Below are 23,454 nucleotides of genomic sequence, written 5' to 3'. Positions count from 1 at the left end.
AAAGTCGATTGGAGGGTGATGAGATAAGATTAAGATCCGAGCATCTAGCTGGATTGAGAAGCATTTAGAGCTTAAAAACTTAACAATTTCATACTCAGTGAGAACTTTGAGTTATATATGTTGTTGATTAGTGCAGGGCTTTTGTCTTTTTTATTTCTTTCTATGCGAATCACATATCCGCTATCTGTAATTATTGCTTCCAATTAATGAATATTAATATAGTTTCCTAAAAAAAGAAGGAAGAAACTGGGGGACAGATGCTATGGAGTAATTAACACTGAAAATTTGATAGGTCTGCAGATGGAGTATTATACAAAGATTCTCCTAAGAGAATGTGAAACTGAGCTTAAAGATCGAATTTAAGAATGTTTCATGAACTACAGGAAAACATTAAATCAAACCTATTGCGATGTGTGCCACAAGAAAACTTTAGTGCAGGAAATTAGGAGAATTTCACACCTTAGTTTGGTGATGTTGATGTATGCCATTGTAAATTTATGTCTCAGTTCAGCTCATCATATGATGTACCTTTCTATGTTGTAAAATGATAACTTTGTAATTCACTCAAATTGTTGCTCGTTTATGTTCTTCATATATGGTGGGCTTTGAAAAGGTTTGCTTGCTGATTAATCAGATCTATGTATTTGCTTATTATGCCATCTAAGATTGAGATGCATGCTAATGGTGGATTTGGTATGTTATGTTTTCTTTAGGTGATGTGGTTCTCAAGGATTTGAAACTAAAAGCAGAGGCATTGAATTCCCTGAAGCTTCCTGTCACAGTCAAAGCTGGTTTCCTTGGTACTATAACCTTGAAGGTAACTTTGTGACATGGGTTGCTATTTGTGCATTAACATGTCAGATGAATAACGATCTAAAAGTATATTTGTTAATCTTCGTCACTTTTGCCATCTTTTCTCCTTTTTCTCATTTGGCAGCAGTTAAAAGATTATATTTATGGCCCTTTTTCCTATACATGCAATAAGACAAATATGCTGTTAAAATAACAACTGAGAGAAATTGTCGAACCTAAAAGATGTCTACTTTTGAAAATTATGCAGCTTGGTCTCCGAGGTTTTATTCCATGTTAATATTTAGTTGTTACATTAATCTTCTATTTAGTTATGTGGTGACTAGTCATCCTGAAGTGGAAAAGGAAGAAATTAATTTTTTTTGAAAGGTTTGCCCGAATGCCGGTTTTTCTTTACATCGTTGACGTTGTGAAAGTATGGTCTTCAGTTCATACTTTGGATTTCACATTTTTAATAATGGTGGAAAGAGTAGTCCTTTTTTGTTCTGACATTGTGAGGGTTAAAGTGTGGATTATATCTTAAGAAGCAAAGGTATCATAAAAATTGAAGTTCAGCAATCTGAACTATTTCCGTTGTTGTCTTGCAGTGCTATCGCGTGCACATTTCATCAGACCATTTTACACCCTGATATTAATGCTTCAGTCAAATTGTTAGGCACAGCTGTAATTGGAAACTTTTCATTCCTTGTTCTATTACTTTTATTCTCTCTTGTCCTAGTCTGGATTTGGTAGAAAATGACATCTGTAAAAGACTAAAACTTAGAGATCTCAGTGGGGTCCTCCTTGACCCACGTCACCTCCCCAACCTCTCCCCCCCAAAAAGTAGTCTTAGAACTAAAGGCAAACACCAAAGTATAGTTAGATTAAAATACATGGATTTTTTTGTTGAATTATTTTGTTTTCAAATTAGGTTCCATGGAAAGGCCTTGGCAAGGAGCCGGTCATTGTTCTAATTGATCAAGTGTTTATTCTTGCTACTCCTGCACCTGATGGAGGGTCTTTCAAGGTTGGAATGTTATCGTTTCACACTTGTTAAAATGTAATGTGCTATTAGTAAACAATTCATCTTATATGCATACACCCTTGCGCAATTTATATTTCTTCTCTAAAAGGAAGAGGAACGGGAAAAGCTTTTTGAGGCCAAACTACAGCAGATTGATGTAAGTATCCTTTGATTTCTTTTTTGCTTTCTCCTGTTATCATTACCACTTAAAACAGCACAATGCGATCTTGGGAGAGCATGGCTTAAGTAGAGGGATTGAATCAGGAATTGCTGTAGCCAGGCAATTACTAATAAATGAGCAAGAGTGGGTAAATAGGACAAAACCTTAGGTGCCCGATCCAGATAATTGAATCAGAGTTTTAAAAGTGCTTAATGTTTTGTAGTAATTATCGTTTTATTATATTATTATTATTATTAAAATCATAATACTTCACGTCGATTCCTCAAATCCTACTCCAAGCAGTATCCTTGTTTCTAAATCAGAAACTGAGTAAACTTTCAAGCTAGTGCCAACAACTTTATTAAGATGAGACGAACATGGTCAATACAGAATATTATCGGCTAGATATTCTGGAAACAAATATTTCCTCTAATTACCTCACTTTTGCGTATCTATTTATTCAAAGATCTTAATATTTTTCAAAATTTTTATGACCTTAATTGAGGTACAATACAGAATCATTTAGTCTGTAAGAGGAAGCCATTGTTGGAACTAAAAATATTGCAAATTTCTCCCTTTAAATTTACTATTTCTTGCACCTTTTGGTGCTTGCATTTAATAATTTAGCTTTTTGTAGGAAGCAGAAGCAGCAACTCTTGAAGCATTATCGAGATCAAAGCCGGGAAATGTATGCAGGAAAATCCATAACTCTATCTGCATGCTGTGCATGACAATTTTGTAGTTTATATGAATTTTATCAACGGCTTGAGTTTTTTCCTATTGTTGTGGTTCTATCAGTACTAGATTGATGCTTCAGCTCATAATTAGGCGACATATGTTTAATCAGTTCTTATTGAATTTAAATTGAAAGTGAAAAAATTGGGTATATTTTAACAAGTACCATTATACCATTACATATGACTTACGCTTTGCCTTTCTCTCTTTCTCCGGGAGTTTTTATACATATTGCTCGTCGACTCCATATACTATTTACCAGTCTTTCTAGAGTTGGAGCTTCTATAGACAGGATGTTCCCTTTCTGCATTCGGGTTGTACTTAGAGAAAGAAACAGGAAACTTCAGAAAAGCTGAGGGATAAACGTATCTATTGAATACTATTGATGATTAATAATGGCCCAAATCTATGGAAGTGTTAAGTGTTATAGTTCTTGATTTTCCATGGCATATATCCTTCTCAGCTTTTAGATTTGAATTCTTGATTGCAGTATAACTGATTAATTCGCATGAATCGCATCCCATGATGTTCCTTAATTTGCCTTTTGCAGACACCAGCTGGAACTTCTTGGCTGGGTTCATTAATTGCTACAATTATTGGAAATCTCAAGATTTCAATTAGCAATGTTCATATTAGATATGAAGATTCTGTGAGGTTGGCATTTCATATGGAGCTATTGAATTTCAATGTTTGATTTTTAATTTAATTGCTATCAGAAATAATGGTGCTCTATTTTGTCTATGTCATATCTCCAGATGATATTCTTTCTGCTTAAATTTTTGTGCTGTTTCTACAGCAATGCAGGACATCCATTTTCTTGTGGTGTTACACTTGCAAAGCTTGCTGCTGTTACAATGGATGAACAGGGAAATGAGACCTTTGACACAAGCGGTGCTTTAGATAAATTGCGCAAGGTATAATTCTGGTCATTTCTTGTAAGTTGTATCTGTTACCTTCCAAACTCGATTATATTTCTGCCAATTCCTCGTGAAGTTTGTAAAGTTATTTGAATTAGGGCTTTTGGAATGTCTACAACATTGAAGCATGAATGAATCTTAGTTGTATATTAAAGTTTTTTTGTGTAAGTGGGAGTCTTTGGTCTCTTTAGTTCAGAACATTTGGACTAACTGTTTCCTGGTTTCTGTCATCGTTCTTTAAATTTCTATGGGGTTTTCTTTTGCAAGTAAATGTCGCATGTTGTAGAACTTCTAGAATAACTTGTGTTTTCTCCTTCATTATTTTTTGTAGTCATTACAACTTCAAAGACTTGCTTTTTACCACGATTCAAACCATGATCCTTGGATGTTGAACAAAAGGTGGGAGGACCTTAGCCCTAAGGAATGGATTGAGGTATATTCTCAGTTTGAAGCATTTCAGGGTTTTGTCCTTGTAATTCTATCTCATTTATGTCTTACATATTATCCCTTTCCTCAAAATTTACAGATTCACATTTTTTCTGTATCTTTGTTTATGGCAACAGGTCTTTGAAGATGGGATTAATGAATCATCCAAAGGTAATGCTTCAGTCTCTGCATGGGCTAGAGACCGCAACTATTTAGTTTCACCAATCAATGGGGTTCTCAAGTATGATCGCTTGGGGAACCAAGAAAGAAATGACCCAACTATTGCTTTTGAGAAGGCTTCTTTTGTCATTGCTGATGTTTCTTTGACAGTCACAGAGGTGATGAATCTGTACTTATGGTTAAATCTGTTTCATGCATGTTATTTATGTTTCCTTGATAGTGCTGCTCTTGATGTGAGAAGCTGATTTATGAAAATGGTTTACACATTAGTGGTATAAAGTCAAAGATGCTGGAAATGGAGTGAGGCAAATATCTCGTCGCTGCGTCTATTGACATCAGTCTAAACACTTCTGAATCACATATAACATGTGATTGACCTTTCGGGCATATTTTTCACCATTAGTCTAGTTTAAGTATCACCATTTTTTAGCAATAAGATATCAAATAACTGTTTTTCCTGTCCTGCTACATCAATCACATTATTTGTTTTTCTTTTGTGCTTGGAGGATGTTCGGGCATATTTTTCGCCATTAGTCTAGTTTAAGGATCACCATTTTTTAGCAATAAGATATCGAATAGCTGTTTTTCCTGTTCTGCTACATCAATCACATTATTTGTTTTCTTTTGTGCTTGGAGGATGTGTTTAGTATATATTGAACGAAGTTCAATGCTTCATGAACCAACTTTCAGTTTTTGCCATAATCATCTCTGTTTCCTAAACATCAGTTAATTCTTTCTAACATCTTGGTCCTTGGATGGCTCAACAGAAGTTCTGTTTATTTGAACTTGGAGCAAGGCATTTACTTAACCTCCTCTTCCTGTCTCAGGCTCAGTATCATGATTGGATTAGACTTATGGAGGTCATATCCAGATATAGGACTCATATTGAGGTCTATCATTTAAGACCCCTGGTGTCTGTTTCAGAGGATGCTACTTTATGGTGGCGTTATGCTTCTCAAGCTTCCTTGCAACAAAAAAGGATGTGGTAATGTTAATGATAAATGCAAATGGGTGGTTGATGCATGATTAGAAATACTTGTTCTAGCATGATAATATGTAGTACTGAAGATATTAGCTATTGTAAGATTCTGCTTGTTTGGTAGCATATATGAGATTTTTTTAAATGGCTACAATGTGAAAAATTGATCTTCAGTTGATTCTATTTTGACCTGTGAGATTGGGGCCAGGCTTGATAGTTTGGTGTGTAAGAATATAAGAACGAACATATTAGACAAAACTTGTGAAGATACAAATACCTCCATTGTTTTGATAAAATGTTATAAATAATTGCTACAATAACAGTGGTAAACAGTTTAATCAAAAGGTCGCACAAAATAAATGAAGTACTAGGATCTTTTATAATTGATTGTGTTTAGTTTTGTATGTCGAAAATCCAATGTTCATAGGATTTTATTTTATTTAAAACTAAACTTTATTATAATGATAGAAGGGGTTACAAGAGAAGTGGACGAGTAATCCACAATACACCTCACAAAGGAAAAAGAAAAGCGACTACTACATTAGTGTCAGGAACATATAAATTTCCAATCCCTAACTATATCTGAAATAAACACGCGATTAAATTCTGGCAACGTTGTCGTCCAAGTTGCAATTCTGAATTTGATCTTCTCTCAGACTTCGTCCATAGACTCTGATGAATCTGTGAAAATTCTTTTGTTCCTCTCCAACCAAATCGACTAAAAAATGCAATGAATTACCAAAAACCAAAAGCTTCTAGATCTTTTCCCGGTGGAGAAGCTTGGCTCCATAAAAAACAAGTCCTATGCCTTTCTTGGAAAAGTCTATTCGAAACCCAACTCTTGCAATACTTTTATCCATATACCACTCGAGAAAGAGCAATGCAACAATAGATAGTCCTGATTCTTTTTTTGCTTCCGGCATAAGCTACACCATTGCGGGCACAAGGCATAGACATGCCACCATTTTTGCAACGAATCAAAAGTCGGCAGTTTCCCCAAAGTCACAATCCATGAGAAAACTTGAGCCTTATGCGAGATAGGTACTTTCCAGATATTAGAGTAATACGAGAATAAAGGAAAGTTGGAAATTGGGAAGAAATAGTAGTAGAAAGAACGAACAGAAAAAACCCAGAAGAATCCCCCAACCAAACTCGAAAATCCTCTGTGCCCAACTCCAACTTAACTGTATCTAAGACCCCTAAAAGAGTGCTGAACTCACCTAGTTCGACCTTATTTAAACCTCTTCTGAAGCGCACATCCCAGTCAAAGTTAGAATTGACTCGGAGATCGACGACATTGATAAAATTACGGATTGGTTTGTTAGTTGAGGTGGAAATCTGAAACAAAGATGGAAAGCACTCTATGAACAAAAAAATAAAAAAATAAAAATCCTCCCAAAAACGAATGATATCCCCCTTTTTAGCACCGCCCTAATCAACGAATGATATCCCCTTTTTTAGCACCGCCCTAATCAAATGATGAAAAGCCTGGTAAGAACGATAGATAAATTTCCAAGGACTTCTAAAAGTCGAGTTCCTAACCAACCCACGTCCCACCCATTATCTTGTAGACCATAGATGCTCTTGATGACTTTTTTCCACAAGGACTCCCTTTCCACAGAACCTCTCCACCACCAAGTCCCTAGAAGTACCTTGTTCCTCAGATAGATATTCCCCAATCCCAGACCTCCCCTGTCCTTCAGTTTACAAACTTGATCCCATGCAACGACATGGCAATGCGTCTCCCCATCGGCTCCGTCCCACAAGAAATCCTTAAGTCGACCCGCCATTGAGAGAAACTCTTGGACATTTTGGATACCATGGGTTCCCAAAAGTAAAAAATCCTAGGATTGCCTTCCAAAAGATCCCGAGATACTTAATCGGCCAATTCTCTTTTTTGTACCCAATTGCTAATGCCATACCATCGACTTCCTTTGCCGAGAAATTTAATCCCAACACAACGCTTTTTCCAAATTGATTTTCAAACCCGATTTAAGACATGTGAGAAGTTTCTATTTCATCTCTCACTACTTCAGCTCTCTTACTTCGTTCTCTGTCTTGGCCATGTCTACCAACCGCCCCAAACCATCGATCACCAGATTAAAAAGGATAGGGATAATGGGTCCCCTTGTCTGAGGCTTCTCTCCCCTTTGAATTTCCCCCGTGGCGCTCCGTTGATAAAAATCGAAAAGAAGATTTTGGAAACATACTCTTTAATCCACATCATCCATCTAGCCCCAAACCTTTCTTTTGTAATACAAAATCCAGAAATCTCCAATTGGCGTTATCGTACGCCTTTTCCAAATCAACTTTAAGCACCCATCCTTTTTTTTCCGTCTGTACTCCTCTATTATTTCATTCACGATAAGACAACAATCCAGAATAAGTCTTCCTTTAATAAATGTACACTGGTTCTCCGCTATTGTATTGCTCAAGAATTTCTTCAGCCTGTTTGTCAAGACTTTGGCCAAAATCTTGTACATGCTTGTTGTCAAACTAATTGGTCTAATTTCTTTAACCTTAATCGCTTCTTGTTTCTTTGGGATTAGGCAAATGTAAGTTTCGTTTGTGGTGCCATTAACAATGCCTCCATCAAAATATTCAGCAAACACCTTCATTAATTCTGTTTTGACCGTATCCCAACATTTTTGATGGAGGATGGGTTTGTGGTTATGGGGGAGAGACAGATTGAAGATACATAAATCTTTATAGGAAATCGGATGGTAAAGAGGGGGGTGGTTCGACAGGTTGGACTGGAGTCCTTTAGACAGGCTTGAAGTTGAGGAATTGGAGATCCCGTTTTCGGAGGAAGAGATTAAAAAGGCGGTGTTTGACAGCGATGGATCCAACAACGATGGGTCTGTGGTTACGGAAAAGAGACAGATTGAAGATACATGAATCTTTATAGGAAATCGGATAGTGAAGAGGAGGGTGGTTCGACAGGTTGGACTTGAGTCCTTTAGATAGGCTTGAAGCTGAGGAATTGGAGATCCCGTTTTCGGAGGAAGAGATTAAAAAAGCGGTGTTCGACAGAGATGTACCCAAAATTCTGGATTTCCACAAGCTTGCAACGAAACGTTTGTCCACCAATTGTTTCTTAGTTTCTAGAAGCACCATGATATCCGGTTTTTCCTTGCGTATGACAGTGCAAACTAGTTCCCTCCTTCTTGCTGCCCCTCCACCCGTAACATTCCAAGAGCAAATTTTCATAACAACGCATTGGGACCCTCGAAGTCGAGCCTTTCTCGTAGTTAATCTCGCACCCTGTGATGTTGAGAACAGCCCCTCAAGATCCGCTACCTCTTCTTCGGATGAGCTGAAATCTCTGATTGGTAAGAGGCCTGACTATCAGACTCAGAGGAGTCGAAGTCTTCCTCCAGCACATCATCTTGTGTATCAGTGAACACGATTTCTTCTCTGTCATCCAAATCAAATTCCCCCAGCTTACTAATGTCCTCTGGGCTCAAGATGCCAGAATTTGGTATTCCACCATTGTCGTCGACAGCCGTGTCCTCAATAATGCTTCTCTTTTGTCTTCTACTATAGATTTTCCCATAAGTAGGTAGTAGTTTATTAGTGCTTGTAGCACCCAACCTATTATCTTACTCCTCGACATCTCTGTTAGTCATGGATTGAACGGGTGAGCTTCTGAATTTTGTGACTTTTTTTGGACGGCTTTCCTCAAGATCTTGATCACCTTACCCCCCAATGGGGGTGCCGATGTTGCGCCCTTTTCTTCTGCTAGTTTTTGTTGTTCCTTCGGAGGCACAGAACCCTGCACGTCTTCCATCCTCTCCCCTTTGTTGCCAGATCCGGATCCTATCCCCTGTCTTCTTATTCTCAATGTTCATAGGATAAACACTAGATAAGTCCGCGTTCAGTTTTTGGTCTGCAAATTTCAGTGCTATTATAAACCACCTAAATGTGACGGATTTGAAATTTTTCCAAATTTTAACTCAATGCATGTTTTCAATTTTTTATCTCTTAACTATCTTGACATTTATTTGTTTTCCTGACAGTTATCGATTTTCGTGGGAGCAAATCCAGCATCTGTGTCATCTTCGTAGACGTTATGTGCAGTTATATGCTGATTCATTGCAGCAATTAATCGTGGATAATTCTGAACTAAGGGAAATTGAAAAAGATCTCGATCCCAAAATTATCCTTCTATGGAGGTATATTCCAGAATTTGACCTTGCCTGTTTGTTTAAAAGTGTAAAGGCAAAATGATGGGGCTGAGTTTTCTAGGTTTTCCTATCACCCTTCATTGATTTTTATGCATATTTTTGGAAACATTGGATGTAAATAATACTGCATCACACTAACTTTTTTACCACTGTTGGTTTATAAATTCAGTCGGTTAAGATGCTGATTTTTGTTGATTTATAGATTGAGCTTTTTGCTGTTCTTTCCTATCAATGGAAATTCCTATGCGTGTTTGCGTGAATTATTAATGAACTGTGATGCCTGGACATTTAGGTTTCTTGCCCATGCGAAAGTAGAATCTGTCAAATCGAAGGAAGCAGCTGAACAGAGGATGCTAAGAAAGAGAAGCTGGTTTTCCCTGAAGTGGTTCGTCTAGTTTATCTTACAATTATTTTTCTGAATTTGATTCTTTCTCTGTTCTTCTATTGTCCTTTCTGAGTTGGTTGAAGGGCTCTCTCCGACTTTTCAACTATTGATTGTTCACCAGCATACCACGAACCATTTAGAGAAAAACAACATCTCTATACCTTATCTTCCTTTGGAGCATCGAATTTGATATGTTTGAGTACTCCACATTTTTTTATCAATATATTCTTTCCTCTAAGTTTCTTCGTTGTGCAGGCGAAGCTCTTCTGAAGATGACTCTGAAACGGACACATCAAAGGTTTCACGTTCTGTGGAGGAGAGATTAACCAAAGAAGAATGGGAAGCAGTAAATAAACTGCTTAGCTACCAGCCAGATGAGGATTTGGCTCGTGTTGGGAGGGATATGCAGAATATGATACAATACATGATTGTTGTATCTATAGGTAAGGCGGCTGCAAGGATCAGTCGATATTAATAATACCGAGATTATCTGTGGTAGATTTGAGAATCTTCATGTATCTACTAAATTTAAACATCGGAGCACCCATTGCGATGTAACTTTGCGATATTATGGATTGTCTGCGCCTGAAGGTTCTCTAGCTCAGGTTTGTATTAGTGTGCTGTGTATTTTTCATTCAATTTTTTTTTGACATATTAACCAATCAGATTTCTCATATTTTTATCGGGATCATTATCTTCTTAAATTTGTTGTTGCCCCAAAGTGAGGCTTTCGGGTCTCTTATCTGACTCGTGTGTGCTCACAGAGTGTTTGTAGTGAGGCAAAGATGAATGCTTTGGCAGCTAGTTTTGTGCATACGCCAGCTGGAGAAAACGTAGATTGGAGCCTTTCAGCAACAATTTCTCCATGTCATGCAACGGTGATTAGCAAGAGCTTCTCCTTTTTTCTAGATTGATTAATCAGATCGTTCCCTATCTCCTTCCCACTTTGTTATTTTGATTGCCATAGAAATAGTAACTAATAAAATTTTCTGTGATAAGCCTCTTTGCTTGCCTTTTTTTTTTTGCAATTCAGAATTGAGCTACTCCAGTCCTTTCTGACTCATGTTATAGACTAGTGTTTTGTAATATTTATGGCATGAAGGGAGAAAAGAAGTTGATCAAATATGGGCTTATAATTCCTGTTATACGATAGTAAAGCTGCTAAAAGTTTTTTGATTAGGATTCACCTACCACATCTTTGGAATCTAGGTCATCTGGGTGTAAGAAATAGTTGAGACGTATGGATATCCATTGCTCATATGTTCCTGTTTTTTTCCTTTTTGTTCTACTTCTTTAATCGCATTACTGATTCTTCTCTTTTTTTGAAGATATTAGTTCTCATAATCATCGGACACTGTACACATCAAGTGAAACAAATGAAGAATTGATTAACAACCTTAACCTTTCTTCAGTGTTATCCAGTTTAAAGAGTAAATGAATCGACTTAAGTTGAATATCACTCATGTCTTCACATTTGACCTCGAGCTCAAATTCTTTTAAGCCAGTTTAATAATCTGCTTGAAGCTTAAAAATTAAACTATTTTGGGCCTGAGTTTGGTGTGAGTTAAGAGTGTGAATTAAATTTCGATTTGTTTCTAGCTCATTTATCAGGCACTATTAAGCAGAATTTGTGACCCCATTTAGTTTATATATTTATAAAATGTTAATGATATAGTAATTAGTAATTCTTGCTGGCCATTGGACAAAATAATTTGGATTTATTTTGAGTTTGAAATATATTTGAATATATTCTCGTATGGTTCAAATTCAATAATATTCGAATCAAATTGTGTTCCATCCAGCTCAAAATGTAAGTGAGCTAGCTCATTTCATTTCCACTCATATTTCCAATGTCTTCATTAGATTAACTTTTTGGCGAAAACCTCTTTCTAGGATAGAAAAAATATCCTAATCTTTTCATGTGTAAGAGTGGGAAACAATTATATCCAGATATGATGAAGCCTTTACCCCTTTCCATTTTATTGTGTTTTTTTGCTGCTAAACTTCAATGATGCTCATGCATATGCCATTTCTTCTGTGGACTGAATGTTATAGGTGTTCATGGAAAGTTACAATCGCTTTTTAGATTTTGTGAAGAGGAGTAACGCCGTCAGTCCTACTGTTGCACTTGAAACTGCAACTGCTTTGCAAGTAATGCTATTTGTAATTCTTTAAGATTTTGGTGTTGTGCTATTGTTAATGACAAGTCTATCTATTTGAACAATTATTTCATACAAAATGCTTTACTTGTCGAAACTAACCTTAAAAAATATATGTGGAGCAGCTCAAGATTGAAAAGGTGACTCGGCGAGCTCAGGAGCAATTTCAAATGGTATTAGAAGAGCAGAGCAGGTTAACATCTCATATTTGTTAACCGGAAATAACAGTTCTTTTATTCCAATGCCGCTTTTTATGTTTGCTCCTATTAAGTTGCTTGGTTAACCAGTATGCTGACTTATATGATCATTAGAATTTAGTTGGGTGGTTAATTTGTTGTATAGAACAAAAATATCATTTTTCCGAAAGAACTAAAAACATAAAAATGGCTTTAATTGCTAACAGATCAAACTTAGGAATTTAACATGGTGTAGATGCATTCTAGATCACATAAAACTGATTGTTTATTGCTACATAGAAGTTAGAAACACAGACAAGTTCCTTGAACTCGGTCTGCAACAAAGTGAATTGTTCCCCAGGACTGAAAATTTAGTGTTTGAACACTAAAACATCTAGAATCGTTTGGTCAAAGGAGAGTTTGACGTTTTTAATTGTGGGATATTTAGGCTCCATAACTAATGAATACAGTACTTAAATATATGCTATATGTATTTTCCATGCATATGTTGGGATCAAAGTCATGGAAGTTTTGTAAATCATTGAATATAGTTCTTTCTTAGTCAATGCAATGGGATTCTCCATCTTTACTCGTCACTACCTCCATGTTTAGCGATTTAATATTTGCCACAATGCTGATGCCTGCAGACCCTTCTTTTGTTTTCTAAGATCACTTTTGTCTTCACAATATTTATCTGGTTACACAATCTATCTGTTGCAATGCTGTGGATGATTTCATGAATTCGTTGGCACTTTCTGATGAATTAATTCTAGAGACATGCTAATCTTTTGTGGCTAATTGTTATGGACTTGAATATTATTCTGGGCTTTAAAAATACTGGGCTTGATTTGAGTCTTGGAAGAATCTAGAAATTGGGGAGTGGTGAGTGGTAAATGAAATGTAATGGGGAGAGAGATTAGAACGTGTTCTGTTAATTTGTGTTAGTGTGGAGACTAGCTTTTGCTGGGGGGGGGGGGGGTAGTTGGATTCCCTTGTGCAGTGGATTACTCTGGGTCTATGTCATCATATCTTGTTTATTTTTGTTGATCATTGATGGGAATGAAGGGGATGCTTTCATATGAACCCAAAGATCTTTGATTAATACATGAATATATGATTTCACAATGGAGCTAATGAAATGCAATTATCTGGAAAATGTCTGTGGAAGAAATAGAGAAAGCGAATTTGCTTACAGCCTGTTAGGAACTTAATTCCATGGGGCTTAAGTGGTCAAGTGGGTGGTATTGTCATGGGTCTTGCTATAATTTCATTCTGGAATGAATCAATAATTTATATTCACAACACACACACACACACACACACACACACACCTAGTTGGACTTGAATTCAAGACCTACGTCTAAGATAGGAAAATCCACTTCTGGTTTTTTTGTGTTGCCACCAATTTATTTAAGTCGAATCTATCTCATTTGAATTTCTCCTTGCCTTAAATATTTATCATCATGGAATTTAAGTAATGGTGTGCAGATTTTAATCAATTATAAAATTCAATAGTGTTAAGGTTTTTATCCTTTGGCTAGGGTATATGTTTGTCCTAGCTTTCTGACTGGGCAAGCAGCTCGCGAAGCTTGTTAGATCTTCTAATGTTTGTTGGTACTGGACATATTCGTTGAGAACATATTTTCTGACTGATTGTTAATTTATTCACGATTTTTTCCTTGTTCGTTAAAGGGCATCATTGGCCTATAATACCTCAATTTCTGGGGGCCAGGCAAATTTTCATTTTTTGGCGACTCATAATGGAATTATAGTTTTAAGATGTGCCATTAGGAGATTCTTAACCCCTTTTTTTGTCTCCCCAGATTTGCTCTTGACATTGATCTTGATGCTCCAAAAGTTAGAGTTCCTATTAGATCATGTACGTCCGTCGAAATTGACTGCCATCTTCTACTTGATTTTGGTCACTTTACTTTGAAGACAAAGGTATGTTAGTTTTCATTATTTTTTAATTTGCCTTTTTGTTCTTCTGTGCACTTGACTTTTAATCTCCTTTTTAGGAGGATGGCCAGCTACACGACCAGCTCCAGAGTCTATATTCTCGTTTTTACATATCTGGAAGAGATATAGCAGCTTTCTTTACAAGTTCCGATTCTGAGAGTCAGTCTAGGAGTGGGATACAACAAGTTCCTTTGTCTTCTGGTTCTGAAGATGTTGATAGCTTCTATTCTCTGATTGATAGGTGTGGAATGGCTGTAGTTGTTGATCAGGTATATTTTATGCCATATCGTGCTATTTGTGTCTTTAATTTAATTGGGTTAAATTTATTATACTAATATATACTTGGATTGACAATAAGATTAAGGTACCTCATCCAAGTCATCCGTCAACACGAATCTCTGTTCAAATGCCAAGACTTGGGATACATTTCTCGCCTGCTAGATATTTTAGACTTAATGATTTGTTGAACCAATTCCATGGTGCAATGCCTAATGCTGAGATGCATGGCTTGGAGAACTTCCAAACTGGACTTGTCCCTTGGAATCCACCAGATCTCGCAACTGAGGCTAGAATTCTTGTCTGGAAGGCATGTTTGGGACTTCAAGATTTTTTATACGCAACTATTTATCCACTATTGCATATGATCAAATCATCGTATTATCTGAATTTTCAAAAAATAAAAAATAAAAATCATCATATTATCTTGATGCAGGGTATTGGTTATTCAGTTGCTGCATGGCAACCCTCTTTTCTTGTCTTATCTGGATTATACCTTTATGTGTTAGAGTCTGAAACCTCCCAAACCTATCAACGCTGCACAAGGTACTTTGTTTTGTTTTTGTTCCTTTTTTTTTTTGACATGAAAAGGTCATTGTGAATTTAACAGAGAAGAATATATATATTTCACATATCTAGATAAATGAACATACCCTTGTTTATATACAAGAATTAAGAATATCACCCTTAAAAGATAAGGAAACTATCCTAATCAAGAATTAATACGGCTATGGTAAAATTTATGCAAGTTAGGATTACAATCAATCTAATCCCACAAAATCTGTATTAATATTCTTTCCAACAAATCCATGTCTTGGAACTCCACCTCAAGCAGGGAAATGGATATCGTCCATTCCAAGCTTGCTAATCATTTGTTGGAATATGTTACTCGGTTGCCCTTTTGTAAGTATATATGCCAATTGATCCTTAGATGAGATGAACGGTGGGCAAATCAATCCTTTATCCAACTTATCCTTTATAAAGTGTATGTCCACTTCAATATGTATGGTTCGATAATGTGGAATGGGGTTATGTGCATGGCTAATCGCTGACTTGTCATCACAATATAATCTCATAGGACCTATCCACTTGATTCGTAAATCATCCAAGATTATTTTTAACCATAACAGCTCACATATCCTAAGCACCATTGATCTAAATTCGGACTCCGCAACTTGACCTTGCTACTACATCCTGTTTTTTATTCTTCCATGTTACAATATTGCCACCCAGAAATGTGTAGGCTTGATTTGATTAACTAGAGAACTCGTATAGTCTGCGTTTGTGTAGGCTTCCACTGTCATGTTTTATCCTTTCTTGAACAAAAGTCCTTTCCCAGTGTAACGTAGAATTCTGTTAACAAATTTGAGATGCATTTATTTTGGAGTATGCATGAACTGACTGGATATATTTACAACATAAGTAATATCGGGTCTTGTGTGAGTTAAATAAATCAACCTTCCTACAAGTCTTTGGTAGGAAATCTTATCTACTAGTGCATCTTTTGGTGCATCTAACACGTGGTTAGCCTCGATTGGCGTCTCAGCTGGCTTACATCCCAACATCCCACTTTTTGTCTAAATCCACATCGTTTTTCTGTTGTGATATAAAGATTCCCCGCTTCGAATGAACCACTTCAATTCCTAGAAAATACTTTAGTTTACCAAGATCCTTGATGTCAAATTCCTTTTCTAAGCACTGTCTCTGTCTTTGCATTTCTTCGGCAGCATTCCTAGTTACTATGATATTATCTACGTATACCAGTAACGCAGTCAATCCCTCTGTTTTTGAATGCCGCACAAACAATGTATGTTCGCCTTAACATTGATATATTGCAAATTCATATCATCCAACACCACATTTACACGATTTTCATTCCATAAAAGAAGAATTCTACCTTTACCATTACCTGAGCAATTACGTAAGTGCTTAAAACCAGAGCAATAAAATCCCAAAAACTTCTTAATCCCAGCCAAATCCATCTTAATCTCAACTAGGCGGAATATGCCCAAGTCATACTTACGCAACATGGACTGCACACATTTCTGTTTACGAGGCTCATTAAGGCCTCTTATGTTCCAGCAAGCAGCCTTCATCTAATAACGGAGGCGATTGTGGAGTCGTTGTCTCTCAAAATCTTTCTTTTTGCTATCTCTTTCTGTGTTTCCTTTGCCCTTTTCTTCTTATCGTGGATAACTCTTATCCATTCAGTTTCACTTAGACTTTCATAAGATTGTTGGTCTAAGGGATCTTGAGTCTTTGTTTGTGACGTATTACCTCCATCACTATCTTCACTACTTTCCGCACTCTCTAAGAGTTTTTGGAACCATTCCCTCACTCTGTCTAGATTGATGGTTCACATCTTCGGTTTTTTCAGTTGCCGGTTCTTTATGAAAATCCCCATGGTTGACATCCTCAGAGGTCATATCTGTGCATGCATTCCAGCAATTCTGGTGCCCAAGTCTCCCAATTTAGTGTTACTATTTTTCTCGTTACAACGACAGTAGATGACCCAATGTCTACAATCCACACAATGCTTTGCTTCATATTCATAGATAAATTCCAGCTTTGTGTATTCCCCTATATGCAGCAAGATTATCTAGCTCATTTACTCGGGTTTTTGGGGCATTGACTTCAATCAGCATACATTTCGTTCGAGTTAATTTATCAGTATGGAGAGGCTTACCCATAACCGAGGCCATACAGCTGAGTACTTTGTTGGTCCAGCAATCAGGTGCGAGTCCATACACTTTGACCAGATGAGAATGAAATTCATATCCTCTGCTTTGATAAGAAGCACCTGAGCAGCATCTTAAGAAACACATGCTTACCAAGAATCATGTATGGGCCTCTATTAAGAATTTTATCCCTTTCCAATGCAGTAGGAAAAAAATATGATCCAACCATTCCTCTGCATCTCAAATTTGAAAATTTTCCCCCTGTTCTTCACAAAATTCGTGAGTGTATATGCTTTAGGTCTTAATCCATTTCTTATCATTGTTAGTTATATTCTTTTGAATTCTTATCAAAAAAAAAAAGTTATATTCTTTTGAAACACAGGAATATATGGACGTTATAAATGTTTTTGTTTCATCCATGGATTGAGTTTCACCAAGTACTTAATTGACAATGATACGATGTAATCCTCTTTCTTGTTCTGTCACTGTAGCATGGCTGGTAAACAAGTGTATGAAGTTCCCCCGAGAAATGTTGGTGGTTCGCCTTATTGTATTGCGGTGAGCACCAGTGGCATGGATATCCAAAAGGTAGGTAATGTTTGCTGGTGAGATTTTAACAGCATAATCTTTTTGACACTCTTAATCTGTGATTATACATGCTTTATCTTTAACATGCTTCAAAAGTTGTTTGATACTGTTGAATATTTTTTAAGATTGTCTACATGGATTTGATTAGATACTCTTGTTTTGAAAGTAATACGATCACCTGCTCTCCTTGCTTGTTGTGAATGAGTTTAGCTCTAAGGTGATAACAAATAAGAATTTTTTTTTTAAAATGTAGATAATATGTTGGTGAACTGTTACAACTGGAAAAGCAAATGACCTAGCTTGTGTTGTTTAAGACACATGCTTCCAAGTGTTACATAGTCTTTGATGGCATTCTGACTGTCTGATTGACCTTATTAATATATAAAATTATTGTTTCCTATCAAAAAATAAAAAAAAACCAAGTTTCAATGTCATTCTATTTTTTTCTTTACTTTCATTTTCTTTCTTACCATAGTAAGTGTAGGAATTTCTCCTCTAATTTGTCCACTCAATCATTTCAGATTCTAGTTGAAGGCTGATTGACAATTTAGATCCTAGTTTATAGCTGCTATGTATATATAATTTTCAAATATTTTAGTAAACTAAGCCTCAATTGTTTTTTTTTAAAATAAGGAAAAGACATGACTTTCCTTAGGCGTGCTTACTAGCTTTTGCTAGGGATATGGCACCGTGTACAGAGCTTCTCTCAGAGAGTTTTCTATTTATTTTAGCAACATTACAGTTTATTTCAATATAAATTCTCCTCTAATCTTATTAATTCAGTGTTCTTCTTAATCCTCATTTTGTCCCTAACAGCAAACCACGTTAATCCTCATTTTGTCCCTAACAGCAAACCACGTACCTTTTTTTATATGAAACTATATTATATTGATCAAAAGATTATAATTACAAAAAGTGGACCACTGAGGTCCAGGCATAATGAAGTTAGACCTAAGTCAAATTAGCAGAACTTCCTGAGCAGTTGACCTATGTACATCTAACTTTTGTTTATTTACACACAAGGCTCTGGAGTCGTTTAGTACTCTGATAGTACAATTTCGAAGTGAGGATGAGAAGACAACATGGTTTCGTGGAATTGTACAAACTACATATCGAGCTTCTGTAAGATAGCCGTTGACCTTGTTAACTATCTTCTTCTTTGGCGTTATTATTCAACATGTAATCTTTCTCTTCCTATGTTCAGACTCCTCCTTCAGTTGATATACTTGGAGAACTTAGAGAAGATGATGCCGTGGAGTTCACCGAATCTCGTGCCAATATTACAAAAGCAGCTGATCTTGTTGTCAATGGAACATTGGTAGAAACAAAATTGTCGTTATATGGAAAGGTTGGTCTTTGGTGGGGCTTTCTTTTATCGGTTTGTGATTTCTTGGGTTGGCATTTGATGATTTTTTCATGGTTTCAAATTGCAAGTAGTTATTTTGCATCTGTCAATCCTTTAGTTTCGCCTATTATTATTATTCTGCCTTCCCAAATATAAGTATTTCACTGTATCAGCTTGTCATTGTTCCTTTCTCTATTTGCAGTTTGGAGACATGGATGGCGAGAAGATTGGTGAGCAACTCATCCTCGAAGTTCTTGCTGGTGGAGGAAAGGTTTGTACTTGTGATTGGTTTTACCTCAACAACACTTGATCTGTTGAATTTTCAATTTTATTCACTGCTTATGCTGAACAGTTGTTTTGTGTAAAGAAAAGAACACGAGTGAGAGGAGTCCAGGGTTACTGATGTACAAAACTACCTACATTATTGATAAAAGTTAAAGTGTTAAACTGAGATGGTAATTTGGAAATATCAGCTGGTTTTTTACCTTTGAGGAACAGTATTTTTTGTATTGTATCAAAGTTAGGATGTGCCACATGGTAGCTGTGGGAGAAAGAGAACATAATACTTTGGGAGTAAAAATATGTATATTCCATTATTTCTTAATGATAATTTCAATAGATAATAGTCTAATTTATAGACAACTCTAGACTATATAAAAACATAATATACAATCCCTTAAATTAGGGAATTTCCTAATTAACAATATCAATATCCTGAATTAAATAGATACACTAAATCCATTTTGATTTTATCCCTTATCTTCGTTACTCCCTCTCAAGCGGGTCTTATATTCAGTTAGGTTGGGTTTGGGCACGGAGGACATTCGGGTTTGGTTGGGGGAGCCTTCTAGTGTTTTTTCTGTTAGTTCTCTATACACTTCCTTCTTTCCGGATACCAATTTTCCTTTATTCATCTACTACTCTAACATTTAGCAAGTACCTATTTCACATAAGGTTCAAGTTTTCTCGTGAATCATGGCTTTGAGGAAATTGCAGACTTGTGATGTTTTGCAAAAACGTTGGCCCGACTCTGCTTTATGCCCACAATGGTGTAGCTTATGCAAGTAACGTGAGGAGAATCAAGACAATCTATTGTTGCATTGTTCCTTCACGCTCGTATTTGGATTAAAGTTGTGCAAGAGTTGGGTTTTGAATGGGCTTTTCCGAGCAGATCACAAGACATGTTTCTCAGGGAGCCGAGATTTTTTATCGGGAAAAACATTAGGAACTTTTGGTACTTCATATTTCATTGTATCTTTTGGTCGATTTGGTTGGATCGCAACAGTAGAATATTTCGTCGGATGAAATATGAGAGAAGATTAAATTCAGAGTTGCGAGTTGGACGACTAAGATGCCACATTTTAATCACCTGTTAATATCGGACTTAACTAGGGATTGGAAATTTAATTGTTACTAATGATATTGTAGTTCCCTGAATTGTGTGGTGTCTTGTGGATCGCTCATCCACTATCTTTGTAAACTTCTCTATTATTATAGTAAAATCATAGTTTTCGAAAAAAAAATCTCATTCCTATTTTGGAAACAATCTCATGAAATGGTGGGCCATTCAATACTTTGGTAAATATGTTTGATAGCTGATGGTCTGTAGAGACATACAGTGTACAAATTAAGCCAATATCCAACTTTTCTTAATGAAGTGTGTGTCAATCTTAGTATGTTTTGTTCGATCATGCTGCACTGGATCATAAGCAATGTTGCTTGCTGACTTGTTGTCACAATAAAGTCTCTTAGGCCCATTCCACTTCACCTTTAGATCTTCCAGGATGATCTTCAACCAAAGCATAGATTTCCTCCAAGAGAGGTGCAATATCCCGTAGTCGATTTCCTGTCACTGATTGACCCAACATAATTTGCATCTGTGTAGGCTTCAAGTACCATTACGTAACCTTTTTTAAACAAAATTCCTTTTCCTGGACTCTCTTTGAGGTATCGAAGTATTGTGTCAACTGCATGCCAATGCACTTCCTTCGGGCTATGCATGATTTGGCTAATCACATTCACAGAGTAGGCTATGTCAGGTATTGTGTGAGAGAGATAAATGAGTAGACGAGGGTGAAAAGACAACAAGAAAATAAAACATATATTGAACATCAATCTAAAGACTAGAAGGAGAAGTATATGTCCGGCGGGTTAGGTTAGACCACCCCAATGAAGTCATGAACGCTGCGTCTACGTCGGAAGGAAGCTGATACATTATCTTCTGAGCCAGATGAGTAGGACCCCGTCCCACGAGAGCCGAATCCAAAGTGTATAGAGGATGTACTGCCGATTCAGTGGAAGGCCCCTCATCGGGCTCGGACCCTTCTGGAGAAGAGACCGATACGACTGAGATCTCAGAAATCTTGCGCTTACCGGGATGCGGGACAGACGGGCTGGGATCAGTAGGCACCTTCTTCTTGCTAGACGGAGGAGGGGATTTGGCTCGAGGTGGAGAGGAGGCTCGCTTTGGGGCGGAGGAGGATGAGCAGGGCTTCTTCTTCGCAGCAGTATGGGAGCTAGCAGGCCTCTTTGCAGTAGTGGAGCAAGAACCTGTCTTCTTCTTCTTCTTCTCAGCAGCATTGCAATCTCCCTTTGTGCCCGTCGTGACAGCCGGAATAACTGACTTCTGGGGTGCTGATGAGGAACCCTCGGCCTTCTTCTTGGAAAGTTCACGGAGAAATAGGGCATTCATGACTCTAGTACCTGCAAGCAGAAACAGTGAATCAGATAAGAATGTTATCGAGTAACATAGTAATAATAATAAAAAAGACGAGAAACACTTCTTCTTCTTCTCAGCAGCATTGCAATCTCCCTTTGTGCCCGTCGTGACAGCCGGAATAACTGACTTCTGGGGTGCTGATGAGGAACCCTCGGCCTTCTTCTTGGAAAGTTCACGGAGAAATAGGGCATTCATGACTCTAGTACCTGCAAGCAGAAACAGTGAATCAGATAAGAATGTTATCGAGTAACATAGTAATAATAATAAAAAAGACGAGAAACATGAAAAGTGAGTATCTACCAGCACTCTTCTTCAGCTTAATGTTCGTGGGACTTGACCCGACGTGACACAGAAGATCTTCGGATAGAAGTTTGGGAATGTTAAAGCATCGGTCTCCTAGTACACTCATGATCCGCAGGTACTCCTTATCTTTTTTGTAACTTTTGGAAAGGTCGGGCTTGGTGAAGGTAGGATACCAATCCATGAAGCAAGTTAATTCTTTAGGAGGCTGGATAAAGAGGTAATATTTTTTCCAGTCCTTCACGTGACTGGGGGCCCCGTAAAAAAGTTTGTGGCTAGACCGGGAGGTTACATAAAAAGGTCCATCTTTTGATTTGGAAAGAACTAAGAAGTAGGAGAAGGTGGTGCAATTTAAAGGGAGGTCTAAGGCCCTGAGTAACACGGCGAAACAACTTATTAAACGGAGAGCATTGGGCGTGAGTAAACCTAAATGCACCTGGTAGTACTTGCTTAATTCTTGGAAGAAATCGCACAAAGGGAAACGGAGACCTGCATCAAAATGATGCTGAAAGAAGGTATAATAGCCCTTAGGGGCTAGATAGGGCCGGTCCTCTGGGCTAGGAATGATGATCTGGTTAGAGGAAGGAATGTGCCATAGAGTCCTAAGTTTTGACTCGCTATCAGGAGGGATGTGGGATGACAAGGGACCATACCATAGGTTATCTGCTTCAGATATATTCATTTGTTGGATTACGTGACGGACTTCCTTACCAGGACGATTGTGAGTGGTGACTTCCTCCTCATGGGAATCGAGGGTAAAATCAGGATCGGCTAGGGAAGTCCTACCCTGGCTAGACTCCCTGGACCTGTTAGACTTGCTAGACTCGCTAGACCAGCCAGATCTCTCAAAATCGCTCGAGGAACTAGACTCAGAATCGGAAGAAGATATAAGGGTTATGGATAATCAAACAGCAAAAAGAGAGAACTGACCCGGGTGAGACGTGAAAGAGTACTCGAGATGTAGGGCCGCAAGGATGAACAAGTGTTGAGCCTAGGGCGAGCGTGGCACGGCGTGGGCGAGCACGCGGCGTAGGGCGCTCGGGCGAGCGTGGGACGCCGGGGCGAGCTCGTGGCAGGGTGTGTGCGCGCGGCTGGGCGGGCGCTTGGCGAGCTCGTGGCAGAGGGCGAGCTCGGCGAGGGTGAGCAAGAGAGGGGCGAGGCGCTGGCGCTGGGCGAGCGTGCGCGCTGGGCACTCGGCGAGGGCGAACGTCCGGTAGGCGAGCGTGCGATGGGGCTCGGCGGGGGTGAGCGTGCAGCAGGGCTTGGCGGGGCGAGGCGCTCGGCAGGGGCGAGCGTGCAGCGCGGCTCGGCAGGGGCGAGCACTCAGCAAGGCGAGCATGCGATGAGGCTCGGCAGGGGCGAGCGTGTAGCAGGGCTCGACGGGGCGAGGCGCTCGACAGGGGCGAGCGTGCAGCAGGGCTCGGCAGGGGCGAGCGTGCAGCGCGGCTCGGCAGGGGCGAGCACTCGGCAAG

General features: G+C 38.0%; 1 protein-coding gene across 1 annotated transcript in view; it reads left to right on the top strand.

Annotated features, from left to right (window-relative positions):
• Nucleotides 1-23,454, top strand: part of LOC140830806 (uncharacterized) — a 95,902-nt gene that overhangs the window by 4,320 nt on the left and 68,128 nt on the right. The window contains 24 exon segments of the mRNA XM_073194296.1: nucleotides 714-817; nucleotides 1,721-1,816; nucleotides 1,923-1,970; nucleotides 2,611-2,661; nucleotides 3,259-3,362; nucleotides 3,505-3,622; nucleotides 3,957-4,058; nucleotides 4,189-4,389; nucleotides 5,059-5,216; nucleotides 9,230-9,385; nucleotides 9,690-9,782; nucleotides 10,038-10,245; nucleotides 10,247-10,387; nucleotides 10,547-10,660; nucleotides 11,838-11,933; nucleotides 12,067-12,134; nucleotides 13,941-14,061; nucleotides 14,136-14,345; nucleotides 14,435-14,662; nucleotides 14,789-14,898; nucleotides 17,522-17,618; nucleotides 18,642-18,740; nucleotides 18,823-18,966; nucleotides 19,166-19,234. Coding sequence (XP_073050397.1) covers nucleotides 714-817; nucleotides 1,721-1,816; nucleotides 1,923-1,970; nucleotides 2,611-2,661; nucleotides 3,259-3,362; nucleotides 3,505-3,622; nucleotides 3,957-4,058; nucleotides 4,189-4,389; nucleotides 5,059-5,216; nucleotides 9,230-9,385; nucleotides 9,690-9,782; nucleotides 10,038-10,245; nucleotides 10,247-10,387; nucleotides 10,547-10,660; nucleotides 11,838-11,933; nucleotides 12,067-12,134; nucleotides 13,941-14,061; nucleotides 14,136-14,345; nucleotides 14,435-14,662; nucleotides 14,789-14,898; nucleotides 17,522-17,618; nucleotides 18,642-18,740; nucleotides 18,823-18,966; nucleotides 19,166-19,234 — 2,936 coding nt within the window.

The sequence above is a fragment of the Primulina eburnea genome, chromosome 4 (genome assembly GCF_022965805.1).
Source record: "Primulina eburnea isolate SZY01 chromosome 4, ASM2296580v1, whole genome shotgun sequence".
Classification (NCBI taxonomy): Eukaryota; Viridiplantae; Streptophyta; class Magnoliopsida; order Lamiales; family Gesneriaceae; genus Primulina; species Primulina eburnea.
Note: the sequence above shows the minus strand (reverse complement) of the source record. Positions and strands in the feature narration are given on the sequence as shown.